Source organism: Tubulanus polymorphus, chromosome 1, assembly GCF_964204645.1.
Source record: "Tubulanus polymorphus chromosome 1, tnTubPoly1.2, whole genome shotgun sequence".
Classification (NCBI taxonomy): Eukaryota; Metazoa; Nemertea; class Palaeonemertea; order Tubulaniformes; family Tubulanidae; genus Tubulanus; species Tubulanus polymorphus.
The window spans coordinates 30,224,018-30,240,592 of NC_134025.1; the positions used below are offsets into that span (position 1 = coordinate 30,224,018).

The 16,575-nt window shown below is 37.1% G+C and overlaps 2 protein-coding genes across 4 annotated transcripts; one reads left to right on the forward strand and one right to left on the reverse strand.

Moving 5' to 3' along the window:
- The first annotated feature begins 800 nt into the window (after window positions 1–800).
- LOC141908008 (uncharacterized) lies at window positions 801–7,724 on the forward strand. The gene is made up of 6 exons (XM_074797773.1): window positions 801–1,033; window positions 2,737–3,235; window positions 3,400–3,539; window positions 4,183–4,417; window positions 5,020–5,273; window positions 5,409–7,724. Exons 2-6 carry the CDS (start codon window positions 2,793–2,795, stop codon window positions 6,695–6,697), a joined length of 2,361 nt encoding a protein of 786 aa, XP_074653874.1. The 5' UTR covers window positions 801–1,033; window positions 2,737–2,792; the 3' UTR covers window positions 6,698–7,724.
- Window positions 7,725–8,098: 374 nt separating this feature from the next.
- On the reverse strand, window positions 8,099–16,403 carry LOC141910899 (SWI/SNF-related matrix-associated actin-dependent regulator of chromatin subfamily A containing DEAD/H box 1-like). 3 transcript variants are annotated; one of them, XM_074801786.1, is made up of 22 exons: window positions 16,306–16,403; window positions 15,925–16,136; window positions 15,366–15,522; window positions 15,181–15,272; window positions 13,945–14,150; window positions 13,779–13,854; window positions 13,534–13,692; window positions 13,281–13,360; window positions 13,047–13,199; window positions 12,751–12,968; window positions 12,454–12,544; window positions 12,268–12,367; window positions 11,883–12,157; window positions 11,585–11,722; window positions 11,326–11,433; window positions 10,969–11,220; window positions 10,507–10,602; window positions 10,324–10,416; window positions 10,121–10,239; window positions 9,637–9,819; window positions 9,447–9,556; window positions 8,099–9,193 (listed from the first exon to the last, which is right to left on the reverse strand). In XM_074801786.1, the coding sequence occupies exons 2-22, from the start codon at window positions 16,130–16,132 to the stop codon at window positions 9,129–9,131; spliced, it is 2,979 nt and encodes a 992-aa protein (XP_074657887.1). In that variant the 5' UTR covers window positions 16,133–16,136; window positions 16,306–16,403; the 3' UTR covers window positions 8,099–9,128. The 3 variants fall into 3 exon arrangements, with proteins under 3 accessions (XP_074657887.1, XP_074657880.1, XP_074657895.1); XM_074801779.1 differs by having other exon boundaries at window positions 15,366–15,540; XM_074801794.1 differs by lacking the exons at window positions 15,181–15,272; window positions 15,366–15,522; window positions 15,925–16,136; window positions 16,306–16,403 and adding an exon at window positions 14,236–14,258.
- Window positions 16,404–16,575: the final 172 nt, after the last annotated feature.

Consider the following 16,575-nt stretch of genomic DNA (forward strand, 5'->3'; position numbering starts at 1 on the left):
TACGATTACGATTTATTTACACTCCAACCATTTCCATGGTATATGGAGGAAACCCCCGGTTTGACCGTCAAGTACTGCCCCTATACATATCGTTGACGGCGAATGTGTGAACTAACTTACTTCTCACATGCCACAGTAAGAATATTGGGCTGTCAAATTAGTTCACATATTCGCCGTCTATGTTATATGTAGCGGCAGCACCTAACGGTCAAAATTTTGACGCATTTGGCGGCGCGGGTCGGGACTCTCGCACTGCAGAACTAAATTTCAAATATTGATCCGGCTAATAATGCCCCAAACGCCCCGATTCTGCTGCCCATGCTATGGCAACAGAGACTGTAGTCCCTGCAAAAATTCAAGAGAGCACTCTGCTGCATTTGCAAGCTCAACTGAGGATTGTCAATTTCTGCAGCATTGGGCACGAGAGAGCTGCTGCGATATGGATGCCCTGATGTGGATATTCTCGGAGCTACCCATTTCTCCGCCATTGCGAAAAATCTTCGTTCGGTTCTGTACTAGTTTTAATCCTGCGGGCGGTTTTTCTTTAAATACGATCTGATACAATACTGATTAGCGCTCGATTAGCGCGTGACAGTATTCAGGTATCGACAGAACCGGGTATCTGGAACCGAGATTTGTAATTCGATAGATTGTGTCAATCACGAGAGGTGCAAGTCTGCACAATTCTACCCAGAAGCCAGAAATGATGTGGGGGGCTGAGATGATGAATCGGGCCGAGTTTACAAACGAATAAATGAAGTCGACATGGTCGAAGATATCCGAAACATTGATTCAGAAATCTTAAATTTCACTTCCTCTTATTGGCTCCAGATGATCTTCAGACTGTCCACAGCCTGCACCTGGTTCTCCCATTAACCCTTCTACAATACATTGAAATAAATCACAACTGTAAATATATGGAATTTGAAAGTTGAACACAAGGAGTTTAAGTGGTGGAGAACGTGTCTCCTCAGTGATTGTGCTGATTCAGATGATGAAATAATGATGTTGGTTGCGGTTGAATGAATCTATGGTAAGTGCAGTATTCTTACGATTCATTAACTGTTTTTCTTTTGCCCTAAGCAGAAAAACGAATTGTTGAAAAATCAGTAAGGATTGAAGTAGGCCTATTGCCATCATGAGTCGCGCATTCGTCAATGTATTCACGTTATAATTGTTAAGGAAGAACATAAATTCGGGTTTCGCGTACTTAATGGTCCTATTTGATTGCTCAGAATTCAAAAAGGCTTTGCTCAAAAAATGTTATTGACAGGAAGTCGCCCCAGGTCCTATATTTAAAAAAAATGAAAAATAAATGACAATTTTTTTTTAAACATCAAAAAAATTAAACTGCTATTGGGGAAGGGGTCTGACATAAAGTTGAATAAAATGAATTAAATGAAAACGAATGTTTTGGCCACTGACTATGAAAAATATAGATGTTACTTAATGTAATTCCACAGGATTTCACAGAGCATATTAAACAATTTCCAGGGCATGTTTGGAAAAGGGTAGATTCGCTGTTAAGCCCTTACAAAAGAAAAGTTTTCTCTTTCAAGGGCACTTCGAAAAAGGCAATTCATCACTTTTGAGGGGGCAGTTTTTAAACGTGAAAAAAAGTGAAAATGGGCTCATACCAGCCTGGACAATATCGCATCTTAAAATCACTGTTTACCTGGAGCTTATACCCCAGTGTTGAGTCATGAAATAGTACATAGAAATATAATAACACTGGATTGTTGTTTTACTTTTTGACTTGGGGGAGGGGGGCGTAGGGGCCATTAATTAGCCTTTTGCCTTATGTAAAATTCGAAAAATAACACCTCTTTGATGTGATGATAGATCGTTAGTAGAATGTAGTCAATATTGATATAAATACTAAGTCTGTGTGTGTTTATTATATGTGGGCACTGATAATGCGAGGAGTCAGTTAAAAATAGCTACATCAAGATAATGAATATGATGTTTTGTTTAATATCGCATCTCGGTTAAAAGACACTCCTTTCTTCTTCACGAATGACGAACCACCACCTCAAAACAGATTTCCTCCGAAGGCCAAAAAAACGCTGTAATAACCGCAATGTCACAGCAACATCAATTAATTTAGCTTCTGATTTCGTCATCAATTTCATCACCATAAATGGAGACTTTCAGAATAGATGACTTGAGAGCATTGTAATTAATTATGTGTAGGCTTTTGGTTTATATATAAAAGATAAATATTTTGTTGTGTTTTGTCGTGTGTGCTGGTGCAGGTTCACAGAAGGGAACATAACTTGCTTTAGTTTAGGTATGTTTAGGGAATAATCTTAGTCAGCATTGTTAACATATATTGGTAGAAATTTGAACTGTAGATATCTAAATTCAGATGCTTCAAGTCATCACAAAAAATGAAGACTTGAAACATTGAATCTGAATCAATATTTCTTTTCTAATTTTGGATTTTTGAAACTGTATCAAATATTTCGGAAGAATGCAACTTGAGACTTGGAATAAGTGCATTGTTCTACTTACAATAGTTATAGCTTGTGTTTAATAGTTTGTATTGAAGGCATTTTCGGAAATATATTTTAAATGTTTTTCCTGAAGTGTTTCCGTAATATATTTACACTTGACATTTGAAAATCAATCGGATGGTCATACTTGCTTAATGGAGCTAAATATAAGAATCTTAAAAAAATTCTCATTTCGTGAAGAACTTGTAGCGATACTAATTGTCTCTTCATCATTTTGCAGCGCTGATATATGTTGATCGTATATGAGTGAGGAGTGTAAGATAGTGATGGCCTGTCATGGGCAAGACGACAATGAAGAAACGACTAAATGAAGAACAGAAAAAAGATTGCAACATCCCGAATCGTAATGTTGAGTTGGAAGCATCAACGTCATCATCGCCGCCACCGATCCCGCGACAAACTTATTCTAATCTGTGTTTGAGCGATTTGCTCGGTAATCCCGATCACCTCGCTAAAGTACAGTTCGCTTTCAAACTCGGATACACCGAGGGTGAATTACTGACCGTTATACGACAAGTCGGGCCCGACGCGAAGAAGGATAAAATACTCGGAGAACTGGTGAGATTGACGGCGAAAAAAATACCGTCAAATGAAACGTCAACGCGAAGCGGTGTAATCAGCGACGATGGACTGCGAGATATCATGGAAGGCCTAATTCTCGATGAAGAGGATGATAATTTACGACATATAATCATTGATGGAAGTAATCTCGCTATGATGTAAGTCTCTCTTTAAATGTGCTCTTTTTAAAAATAATTTCCAATGTAAAGTGGAAATCCCCACTCTCTCATAACTGTATGAATCATGAATTCAAATATGTGGCATTTATACCGAATGATTCAATGCAAGTGTCTGATTGTTGATATTACATAAATAATTTCAGTCACGGCAATAAGGAAGTATTTAGTTGTCGTGGTATTCAGCTAGCCGTTGATTATTTTGTACAACGCGGTCATAAAGATATCACGGTGTTTGTTCCACAGTGGAGAAAAGAGGAACCACGACCTGAAACACCTATCAAAAGTGAGTGTTTTAATCGATTATATGTTTGAAGATTTTGATTAAGGCAAATTGATTAAATACTAGTGAAAATCCATGGAAACCAAGGATATTTTTGAGCCCAAAACAACAAAGGTTTTGATTCTTTGCTAGGAACATTTTAAATGTATTTATATTATGTGGTGTGATCTCCTGTCGCTTTCGATACCATTGGGAATCACAGTAACTTAGATAAATTGTACCCTTAGGGACTCCTCAAGATTTCCTGTGCCCATAGAGACCACGGGTAACAAAACTGTAAATGGCAAACAAATAGGTAGTTTCATGAGATAAATATTCCCTACATGGGAGTTGAACCTCTGGGGCCAGTTGCTCAAAAGTTGGTTAAAGATTACCGGCCGTTAAATACCATAGTTACAATGAAATTTCAATTGTCACCGTATCAACCAACCACTGGTTAACTCCAACCAACTTTTGAGCAACCGGCCCCTGATCTACTATTTGTTAGTCATATGATATGCTGCACCAACTGAGCCACTACGACAGTGTTGGACCAGTTCATGCCAGTATATATCGGCATAAATAACTAGGACACAGTAACCTCTTAAGTATGTTAGCGCTGTTAATGATGCATAGATTGTAATTGAGGATGTTGTTTTTTCTACAGATCAGGATATACTGATCGATTTGGAGAAGAAGAAGTACTTGGTTTTTACTCCAGCGAGACGTATCGGAGGAAAGCGAGTTGTTTGCTATGATGATCGATATATCGTTAAACTCGCCGCTGAAACTGGAGGAATCGTCGTTTCAAACGACAACTATCGAGATTTAGTCGCCGAAAATCCGGAATATCGAAAAGTTATCGAAGAACGGTTGTTAATGTATTCATTCGTTAATGATCGGTGAGTGACAAATGACATTACTGTCGCCACCTGGTGACAAACGACATTACTGACGCCACCTGGTGACAAACGACATTACTGTCGCCACCTGGTGACAGATGACATTACTGTCACCACCTGACAGATGACATTGCTGACGCCACCTGGTGACAAACAACATTACTGTCGCCACCTGGTGGTATCCTCGATTTCCACTGTCGCTAGCATAGTCCTCGTTCTTTTTTTTTTTATCTTAAAATAGGGATTGACCCTGTTATTTATTTGATTGGTAGATTTCGTTTGATTTTCTGTTTTGGTGTCCCTTACAAACCCACCACACCTGCCGGGAGCGAAACAGGGGGTTTGATTTGGAAATCGGAAATCGAAGTACAGAATGTAGTTGATTTGTCGTCGGTTGAGGTTACATAATTTTTTTCAAAATCGAAGTACATAATTGGAAATTTCGGTTCCGGTTCATTCAAACAATCATCCAAGTCATCGTTCTTCTTAACCATTGATGTAACACTCTGATGAAATATCAATAATAGCTCTAGGAAACTTGTGTAGAATTTTAAGATTATCATCCTCTTACAAGATTAAGCTTTATATATGATATATTTTAGGTTTATGCCTCCTGATGATCCGTTAGGAAGACATGGGCCGATTTTAGATAATTTCCTGCGTAAGGAACCACTTCAAACCGATCAGCTACCGATGATTTGTCCGTATCAGAAAAAATGTACATATGGAAATAAATGCAAGTATTATCATCCGGAACGAGGCCTACGACCGCAGAAATCAGTCTCGGAAAAACTGGCCGAAGAGGCAAGACTTAAACTACAGGTCGTTAAAGAGAGGAAATCAGATGATGTGAAAGGTTTGTAGAATTTACTGACAGTTTTTCCATTAACCAGGGTTCATTAAAAGCATGACTGTTATTGATCTCAGTATTTCAAAATTAATGAATAGCAGTGAATTGAATTGAAATAATCTTTTACATTTTCGTTTCTAGTTACACAAACTGAGATGAAGAAACTGCCATCGGAGCCGACCATGATAACGACTCGAGAACACGTGAATATCTCAACGGATCCGGAAAGAAGACGTGTTCAAGACGAGAGGTTAGATAAATATCGTCTGAAAATACAAGAAATCGAGAAACAAGAACAGAAACAACAACAAAGTATTGATAACTCATCGGAGGTCGCGTCAGGTCACCGGGTGTCAGAGGTCGCGTCCGGTCACCGGGTGTCAGAGGTCGCATCAGGTCACCGGGTGTCAGAGGTGGTGTCAGGTCACCGGGTATCGTATAATCCTAGTTATGATAACATACAGATTCCGACGTGCGTTCTACAGCTGTCACCGGGGTTCGACGACGGCTCTCACCTCTCGCTCGCGAAACATCTATCGATGGAAGAATCGATGAAATCTCAAACAGATGTCATCTCTCGCGGTCGAGACTCACTGCCGATCGCGACGATCGGCTCGCAGGTCGAGGAGTTACATCGTAAACTCGATCGGCAGTTGAGTTTGAATAATCCGGATGATTATCGAATCAGTCGACAGAGTTTCTATAAACCATACATGTCGATGAGTACGACGGCTTTAGACTGTACTTTACACGTTAATACGACCGGTCCGATAGTATCCGAACTACCGCGTAGACATCAACAACGAGTGCAGGCGAGAGCCGTATCAGAACGTCCACGATTGTTAGAACACGCGCAGGTCGGACGTATGGCTAGCGATCCATATCCTCGTGTTAAAACGCAACACGATCTGCCGTTGAAACCGAGTAATCGTTGTAATAGTACGTCCGACCTGGGTATAAACGCTACCGGATCGTCGACGTATCTTCCCTCGTCGTCCGAGTTATTGGTGATGAATGAATCGATGGAGCCGTCTGCCGGCGCCTCGTCCTCGTGGAACGACAGACGTCAACATTCGCCGACGAATCCGCAATATCCTCGTTACCAGTTTCATCCGGTTTCAAGACTCGAACCGATGAGACATCAGCACATTCCGCAACAACCGACTGATAGTATAGACAGCGGTCTAACGTATAAATATCAGCAGACGCGTTCTCATCCTGGATTACATTATATAAACATCAATCATCAGCAGAGAATGTCTCCGTACGTATTATCAACTGATTCACCGATTTCAATCGATGATCCTCGTTATCAGTTGTATTATCATTTGTGTTGTATATTCCCTGAAGATCGAGTTCGAAGCGTCATGAACCGTCATCCCAATGAATTAAACCCTCAGAAAATCTGCGCTTATATTCTCGATAAATAAGGGCATCGTTTTACTTAGTAAATCGAATTAGAAGTACAAATTTGGAATCAAAAATAGAAATGACTTCAGCAATGTGTTGACTAAACTGTGTTCAACTGTAGTTTGAAATTCACAGTAATAAATCATCATGTTTAAAGTGTAATCTCTTCCCCCATCAGTGTTTTAATTGTTGTGATTTATGTATTGAAAGTTATTCAATTCGATGATGATGATGATGATGATGATGAATGTCAGAATTTTCATCCAATCCTAAAAAACTAGTCTTTAATGAATATAAACTTGTGTATATGTAGTTTAATGTAGTAGTATCGCGTCATTGTAGTTTTCAATGTAATTGACATTAAAAAAAAAACTATTTTTCTTGTATTCTAATCTGTTTTAATCTCTGGTGATTTTCAGGTTATTATAGAAATGGCTTAATAAGATTAAAACTCCATTATTTGGAGTATAAAGAGTTGTAAATCTAATTATATATATACATATATATTATATATTTGAAATGTCTCAAGTTAGGGCTATTTCTTTTCATGTAGTTATTAGAGTTCATACTAAACTTTTGTCTCTTCCGAGTTGAGAATCTCTGAAGTTACTGTTATTTACGTATTAGCTTTTTTTTGTTGTCAAATTATGTAAGATTCCTTCATAAAAAGTCATCAAATTTGGTAAACATTTCCTTGTGGATCAGGGTTTAAAACAATTATTGTCTGAAGGTCTTAATTATCTTCTCTCGAAGTTCTCAACTGTCTTTAAGTAACCGTGAAAACGGTTTTTTCATTTTTTCAGCTGGCTACTGGCTAGTCACTTCTTTCATGTAAAGTTAGTTCGTTTAATTAGTTTTCAATGAAACTTTCATCAGCAGGACTGACTTTATTCAATCAAGAAATCAATCAAGTTATGAAGCAAACATATGTCCAGTAAGGACATGAAGTTGTATAAGTGAATGTATCTGATACATTATGTCTGTATTTATATGTATAAATTCATTATCAGTAGATGTAAAAATAAAGCTGGTTCCGATATCAAATTATTGGGCGATAAATCAATAGATTCTAATTGTTCTTATTCAGTCAATATACTGTTGGCCTATGTCTGTACTCTGCATGCAACCACTCAGACAATAGGACTGCCTGTATATCAGCACCTTACGCGAAGGTCGAGGTATTATAGGTAAGATCAAATTAGTTCAACGCATCTCAAACACTGTAGAGTACAGTCGTCTCGCGCTAGGGTGAGCTTTGGTGGGATTAGACGGATAAAGTAAACAATGGAAGCCCTGAGACGACATGTTGAGTTCGAAAGTTCACAAGCTTATGCTGCAATACGTCCATAAAGACATAGAGAGAGAGAGACATAGATGCACTAACGAAAATAAAACATTGTTTAAAAATGTATCAATTTATTCAGATGACCACGATAATGATGCAGTATACATATTACAATTAATGAATGTCCCGTCTATAAGATCTACTGAAATATACACTACTAGTAGCAAATACAAGCCCCCTGACTGTTATTCGTTGAAGACTTGAAAATTCATTTTAACAATAAAACAAAATACAGAGTAGACAAAAACAATCCATGATTACACAACAAACACATGGTACAAGTCACAAAATCAGTAGACTCCACTCAAGTCGGGTCATTCCAGATAAAATCGATTTGGACATAATTCATATACAAAATCAGAAAAATATTTCAACAGTTTCTGTTTGAGTAAACGGTTATTGCCGATTCTAATGGTTATCGATCCGACTTAGAGTAGAATTCACTGTTGTATGTTATTTCATTAACGAGAAACAATGACGAGATTCCTATATACACACTTCAAGATTCTATTGTTTGATTCTATAAATGCAATTATTCTATTAATCTTACTAAATGCAATCAGCATTTATTGTTCATCAGGACACAACGATAAATATCCATCATTAATTATAGATACAAAATTACCGAAATATTTCACTTTTAAATCAGTCGATTTCTAACCTGAATTCCAACCCGAAAACTGCTCTAACAGAAAATAAACGACTGGATTTACTCAATAAAATATCGGATATAGATATCACAATTTACACAACAAATAACTAACTCATCCTAAACTAAGAACAAGGGATAATTGACACATGATCAGCTCTGTAAGGGCTGAATACAAGTGGAATGATTTGAGAGGAATGATTTTTGACAGATATAAGACGAGGGTCACTTACACAGTCAAGGCTTAAAGTTCAGACTAACACCATTTGAGTTTTATAGCCAGTCTAACAACTTAAGACTTGTCTCAGGATTTAAGGTCATTTTTAGACTCACAACTGCGTAACTGGATGTATTTTTCATGCAATCAATACAAACAATTGTCACCAATCTTATCAAAATATACATTTATCACATTATGCTTTCTACATGTCGTCGCACTAAACACACATAGTCCCGATCACAAACATTTAGCTAAAATATCTTTAAGTAAGCTCGCGACATCGGTTGAGTTATCTTCATCGCCTGAAATTAAAAACATGAATTAGTAAATATGTTTTAATCCTACATTTACAAACTCGGGGCTAATTTCACAAATAGCGGAATTATGATTAGTTTCTTATGGCAACCTTTTATATGACTTCAAAAAAAGGTGAGTTTGTTGTAATGAGCATTGTGAAACCAGACCCAGCACTTATTATCACACGGAGATATCAAATTATTTGTTTGGTGATATACATCATTTATCTGAAGTTTTCGTTATTTCATTTTAACGTACCTTCAGTTCGACCAGTGATGTCTTGTTCTAATCTTAATTTACTCTCCTGACATTTCAACATTCCTTCTTCGATTGAATTTTTACTGATAATCCTGATAACAGTCACTTCACTACAAAATACAAATACTCAATTCAATAAAATTCAATAACAGGAAGAATTTGAGTCGTACGATGAGGAATGTTAACTGACCGAGTTTGTCCGACCCTGTGACAACGATCTTCTGCTTGTTTATCGTTGTACGGATTGTAATCAATATCGTGAAGAATGACGGTGTTGGCAGACGTCAAATTGATTCCTAAACCACCGGCTCGAGTCGACAACAAAAATATAAATATTTCCGCGTCGTTGTTATAATCATCAATCAGCTTCAATCTGAAATAGAATTATCATTCATCAGTTGTTAATTAGTTTCAGGAATGTACGCAGAAGGTACAGCCATTGATATTCCTTTGCCACGGATAATCTAGACTGTAAAGCATTCTACTATGTTGACAATCACATTTCCTTGATAATTATGCTCCTTGTAAGCTGCTGCTGTTTGGCTCACTACCCTTAAAGTCTTGTTTGATTTACTTACTCCATACACACCCTAAATCCTAAGTTTCGGTATAAGAAACCCTTTTTTACAATCTTACAGCGCATACTCGCCTCAGACAGATGATTGAAAACGTACCGTTCACTAACAGGTGTTGAACCGTCCAAACGACAGAATTTATAACCTCTAGCATTCAGATATTCCTCCATAATATCCATCATCATCGTGAACTGACTGAATATTAACACTCGATCACCCTACAATACAGTTCATCATACATTCATAGGATTTACAGTAAAACTGTCATAAAATATAAAATTTTTCATTCATATTCTACTCACATTTTCTTTCAAACCCGGAAGAAGTTCGTCAAATTTTTCAAATTTACCCGAACGGCAGATTACATCAGGAGTCAAACAGTATTTATTGATGCACTAAAAAATAGATCATCACATTCAAATATAATGTTTTATTAAAACAGTGGTTTATATTTACGCAGATCTACAGAACAGTGTAAACTGTACCTTGTACGCTTTACAAGTTTTATGGATTTCAAAATCGGACATCACTTCAAAATCCTCCAGTATATAATCTTCATTAGCATCGTAATGGCCCGGATCCTTTTAAATACAATTAACAAAATACTTAAATCAGGGCCTACACTCGCTCTTCAGGACTCAGTTCCACAGTTCTGAGTTAGAGTTAACTCTGAGTTAAAGTTAGTTCATTTTCAATGAGTTAACTCAGAGTCAAATCTTAACTCAGAACTGTGGAACTGGACACAGTTGGTTAAAGTTAACCTTTGGATAACTGATATTTTATTCCGAGCCTAGTTCCAGTCAGCTAATGGTTAAATTCACAAGTGTGGAACTGGATCCTCAGTTCAGAGTTAACTCACAACTGTGGAACTGTTCATATTCAAGAATCATATTTTTTCTCAAAACAGTATAACAGGGTCCTGCTGCACTGTTCAGTTTAGAACTTACCCGTCTTTTCAACATTTTCGCCATTTCTCTCAGTTTTTCACGCGTATACTGCGTTCTCTGTAGTAACGAATGATTCGCCCATTTCCTCAACTGCATCACGATATGATTCGTGTTTTGCGAAACGTCTCCTTCCCGTTTTTCGCGATATTGTTTTGAAACGCTTTCCACGAGATCGTCGTATCCTTGTCTCTGTTCGGCGGTCATCGGACAATGAAGGATCTGTTCGATTTTTGACGGTAATTGTTGTAGCACCTAAAATAGCATTATCGACTTCCATTAGTTTTCCAGGCTTTTTGGTAAAATTTATCAAATTCCCCGAGTTGTCCCTGATTTTTGGGAAATCGACAGTTTACGAACCTGCGTTTTGAGTCGTCGTAAAACAAATGGATGCATGATTCTCTTCGCGTGTTCAATTCTTTCTCTTTCGTAATTACCTCGAGATTGATCGTTAGTCGTCGTTCCTCGCTACAATATTCAAATCAAACATTAAATTTCTAAATGCCTATTTCTCAAAATTTAAGGAAAATTCTCAAAATTTAAAAGCATCATCGATTTAGAATGAGTTCTTAAGGAATCAAGGAATTTTAGACCTCTGTTATCTATATTCTATACTTACTGAAAACATTGAGAATATTTTCGGCAACTGGTCGCCCATACTGCGAAACATTTGTGGCATAACGAACGCGAGTAAAGACATCAGTTCAACGAGATTGTTTTGTAGCGGGGTTCCAGTCAGTAACAACCTTCTTCTGATCTGTAAAACCAGAAATAGAAATATGCGTAAATCAAAAATCTACTGGGAATGATTTCACATTTGACTATCGGTTAAAACATTGGAAATGGATTGATTTTAACGCGCTAACTTAATTGAGGTCTTGGGTCTAGACACACTATCAGTAAGAAGTAAGAATTACCTTAATTTTCATCAGATTTTTATATCTCAGTGAAACCATGTTTTTCAACATGTGAGCTTCGTCTAAAACGCCGAAATGGAACTCGTATTTTTTAAACATGACGCGATCGTCCACGTTACCGGTCGCCATCTGATACGTCGTCAGAATCACGTTTATCGTTTCGAAATTATCTTCGTAAATTGATTGTCTGATTCCAATTCGTTCCTCTTGACTACCGTAATACATGATTACTTTTAGATCAGGGCACCATCGATGAAGTTCCCGCGACCAATTCTCTGAAATATTATAAAATTCACGTTTATTTCATTAAACATCATCCACAATTTCTGCATAATTGGATTGTTGTTGCGGATATCCGTGAACCGTGAGAACCATGCCAGCTTACCGAGAGTAGAAGATGGTACTATGATCAAATGCGGACCTTTTTCACCGATCTCGAGTAAATGCGCCAGAAACGATATCGCTTGAATTGTTTTACCCAAACCCTAAAAACAAAACAAAATTTACAGCTTTCGAACACATTCTGCAAAAAAAATAAACGGTTTTCATGATTGGAAATAAAATATTTTACCATTTCATCGGCTAAAATTCCATTCAGTTCTTTTCTATTCATCAATGCTAGCCAATTCAATCCTATCATCTGATACGGTTTAAGAGTTAATCTGCAATCAAATCATATTGAATCAATTCATTTTCAATTGTTTGATTCCATCCACACTTACGCAAATATCAATCTGCAACCTACACCCCTCACACATCAATTTAAACATTTTCATTATCTTCCAATTTTTCAATTGATCCCCCCAAACGCCATCTTATCAACTTCACACTGCAGATTGATACCTGTATTAATCAGATTGTAACATACTTAGGGTTAATAAGATTAGGTTGTACGACTATCTCAGCGTCCTGACCAGCATTCAGCTCTGTTTGATTCATCAGTACACTAACTGCCGATTCGATATCGTTAGAAATTTTCTCGCAAGTTTTCATCAAATTGATCACTTCGTTTCGATGTCTGATCATTTGTTTCGCGCCTTCGATGATTGAATGAGACAAAATCTTCACTTGGTTTAATTTCTCTTTCTGAAATGAGTCCAAATAATAATGCGTGTAAACTCAGTAACAGAACATCTCACGCTGAAAATGCGGTAGAAATCTTACCAAATCAGTATAATTTTCATAAGGTCTCGCGGCTATGATCGCTGCCGCTTTTTTCTTCGAACAATTCGGTAAAGCTCCACATTCTTCCACTGATGATTCATTGAAGAAATCGACGATAATTTTCTGCAAATCGGAGTCATTTTCTGCTTCGTCCTGTCGATTGTAATTCAAAACGTAAGACTTTCATTTCAAAACGTCGACAGCTCTACCGACTTCAGGGAAAAATCATTTTACCTGATCACTGTCATCATCATCACCGGAATCATACTCCTCATCATCGTCCGGAAGTTCACCAGCAAAATGTTCGATCGTTTCTGAAGTTAAAATGAAAGAAATAGTAACATTTATACGAAGCATTCAAATTCAGTCACAATGATCAGGATTATACTATGGCTCCAGAACCAAAATGGTCTTAAACCTAAGCATTGATTGCGCAATAAGCTGTTAATGGGTGTCTGGGTTAATGGGTGTCTTCGATTGAACTTACTATTTTTGCGTAATTCTGAGCTGCTCAATTGACAAGATTTTTTATGTTTTACAGCTAACTCATTGAGATCATCAGATTTAAAACCGTTTTGTGCTTTTCTATTTTTCATCGTCGCTTGAAGATCTTTGATACTCCACGCCTTAGAAATATCGAGAGAGTCTACGAAAGAAAACGATTGAAATTTCAACCTTTAAGAATATCAACAGGAATGACGAAACTACACACAATTTTAGTCACATTCTTGCCTTTTTCCTCTTTTTGTAAAGATTCAACTGCTTTATCAACATTATTACCGCACAAAGTAAGAACTTCCTTCAGTTTCTACATCAAAACAATTGACAACTATATTTGCAGTTTAAAGTAACTACGAATTGAAAATGAGTTTGTAAGAATAATCAATAAATATCTTACATCTTTAGGTAGTTTAGGGTAAGCTCCCATTAAAAATTCTAATTGACTATCTTCAGTAGATTGTGAATTGTCAGTAGTAGATTGAGGTAGTGTAGATTCAGTAGATTCCTGCGTCGTAACTGGTTCTGTATCGCTTTCATCCGAAAGAATCACCCTCGCTCTCTTTCGAGCTGGCGCGCTAATCTTCTCGCTATTTTGACTCGAAGCTGAAAATTGAAAAATCCGATTCATATGGATTTTCTACAGCGCGCGAACAGTTCGTTCATTTCTATAATTCAGAAATAGAATTACTTTGAACATCGCTGTTCATCATTATAATTTTATCAACGGCGTCTTCGTAATTGTTAGCCGATCTGGCAGCGCGCTGCAGCAACATTCTCGGTTGAGTCGGGAATAATTCTTGCAATCGATCAATCATTTGTTGCAGTTCATTCGATGTTAAACACAACCCTATCGTTAGATAGATACGTGACACAAACAGGTGCATGAATCAAACACATTGCACAAATTAAGGTCCCTACAGATCAGTGATTCCTGGATATAAGGAGTTTTAAAGAGAAAATTTCATATTTCGAGGAAGCGTCTGCATCACTTTCATATCCTGATTACAGAAGACTCCATCGAAATTGGTACCGTTCATCTCGGTTAAAGAAGGTTAAGGGCTCATTCATTTATTACGTACACATTAGGGGAGGGGAGGGGTAAATGTAATTGCGTACTGTAAAGCTTAATGTATATGAAAAAATGGCCGATTTTGCGCGTACAGAGGGGGTTGAAAAATTCGAATTCTATGATAACGTAATAAATAAATGATCCCTAATTTTGTGATTTTATATGCAAATATTCATAATTGACAATACTGAACTCAGTTTCTAATTGGGTAACAAAAAGATCCCGCTTCAAAATGTACTGAATTAGGAATGTACAACTTCTGAAGCATCTAAATTGCCTATTTCTCAAAATTGAAAGAGTTTTACAGGAGGTTCAGGCACCTTCAAAAGTATTTTCTAATTCGAAGGAGTTTTTATGGAATCATGCAGTCGTAGGGACCCTAACAAAACACATTTTACCCAATCACCAAAAATCAAGTGGAATTTTATTACGAATTTCAGAATTAGAAAACAACATTTTTTACGTGCACGAGTGAAACATGTTAAACCCTGATTGAATACATGCAAACAAATAGATGATTAGTTTACCCTTAACCTGAACACTAAAATAATACAGAAATCTTACAAGAATGTACGGCTGGACTGTCATCATCCTTGACATCATTCTTTTCATCTTCATCACTGGAAAAATCTGCTACTTTTCTTTTCACTCGATATCTTTAAAAAAAAAAAAACAATAAACAGAATTTCGAGGAAAAGTTTCGGGAGGCAAAACAACAATTTCATAATTTCATCTCGATTTTAAAATACCTGGGTAATTTTCTTTGACCCTTCGAAAACCAAGGTGATGATTTACTGGTGGTGTTATCATCTGAGTCACTATCATCAATAGGATTCGAGCTTTTACCGATAACATTAGATTTTGTTTTTAGTATCGGGCTAGTCGGCTGTTGACTTGGTGGTGTTTCTGGAATCATATCAATATCTGTAAAATAAATAGGGCATAGACCTCAGGGTCAACTTTACAACAGATTTCACCTTTTAGTTTTTTTAATTAAATTAGATTCATATATTCATTACATGATTGACTTCTTTGTGACTAATATCCTTTTATGTTTCAGGTTAGACTAAAGGTCAAGGTTTTAATCATGTGGCCCTATTCATCAATTTCTAGAAACCTGTCTACGGTTTAGTTTCAGAATTGGATATTTTCACAAACCATTTAGCAAGAGTACGAAGGTCATTTTACTTTCAGATTTTTTGGTAGAAGCCGGACGCGAGGACGGGATGGCGTTTGTCAAAGCGTTCCACTCACAACTAATAAAGCCTAGGCCACTATTTCTAAAGATAATTCGTCAAATGATATTACCAATTGAAGGATTTGGTGAATTTGCACCATTCTGAATTCTGTTGTCAATTTCATCAGTTCCATTACAATGATTGGTTCCGTTGGCGTGGTTAGAGGCAGTGCCGCCGCTGCTACTGCTGGTTGATGGTGCATCCTCTGCCGAACTGTCTTTTTTCAGGCTAGTTTTTGGTACAAAACGGTATCGTAGTAAACTCTGGATGGAACTCATGTTTCTGAAGAAATAACAAATTAATTCTTTATCTAAACGAAAAACACACAGACTAAAAAGACTTGACTGTCAGTGATTGAATGAAGTTTAATACATTCTATATTTTATGAAGATTCCGTGAAGATTTTTCACGCAGAAATATAAAAAAGTGAAATGAGTTTTTATAACCGTACTGTTGTTTTATCCTTTCACTAATTGAGCAGTTAGTGATAATTTAGAGCGAGGAGACAGAGAGATGATAATTACACGAGTTCGCGCAATAACATCAACACCAGCCTGTAGCGCCACCCAGTACTCGCTTGCCTGATACAAACCCCAACACCACTATACTCACGTGCCACAGCGTTTCCATAATCCCATATCGACCCCGCTGACGGGGCCGGACCGAGTTGGCATTGAAATAATTAAAGGGAACTTATATCAAAATACGCTGTTATTATATT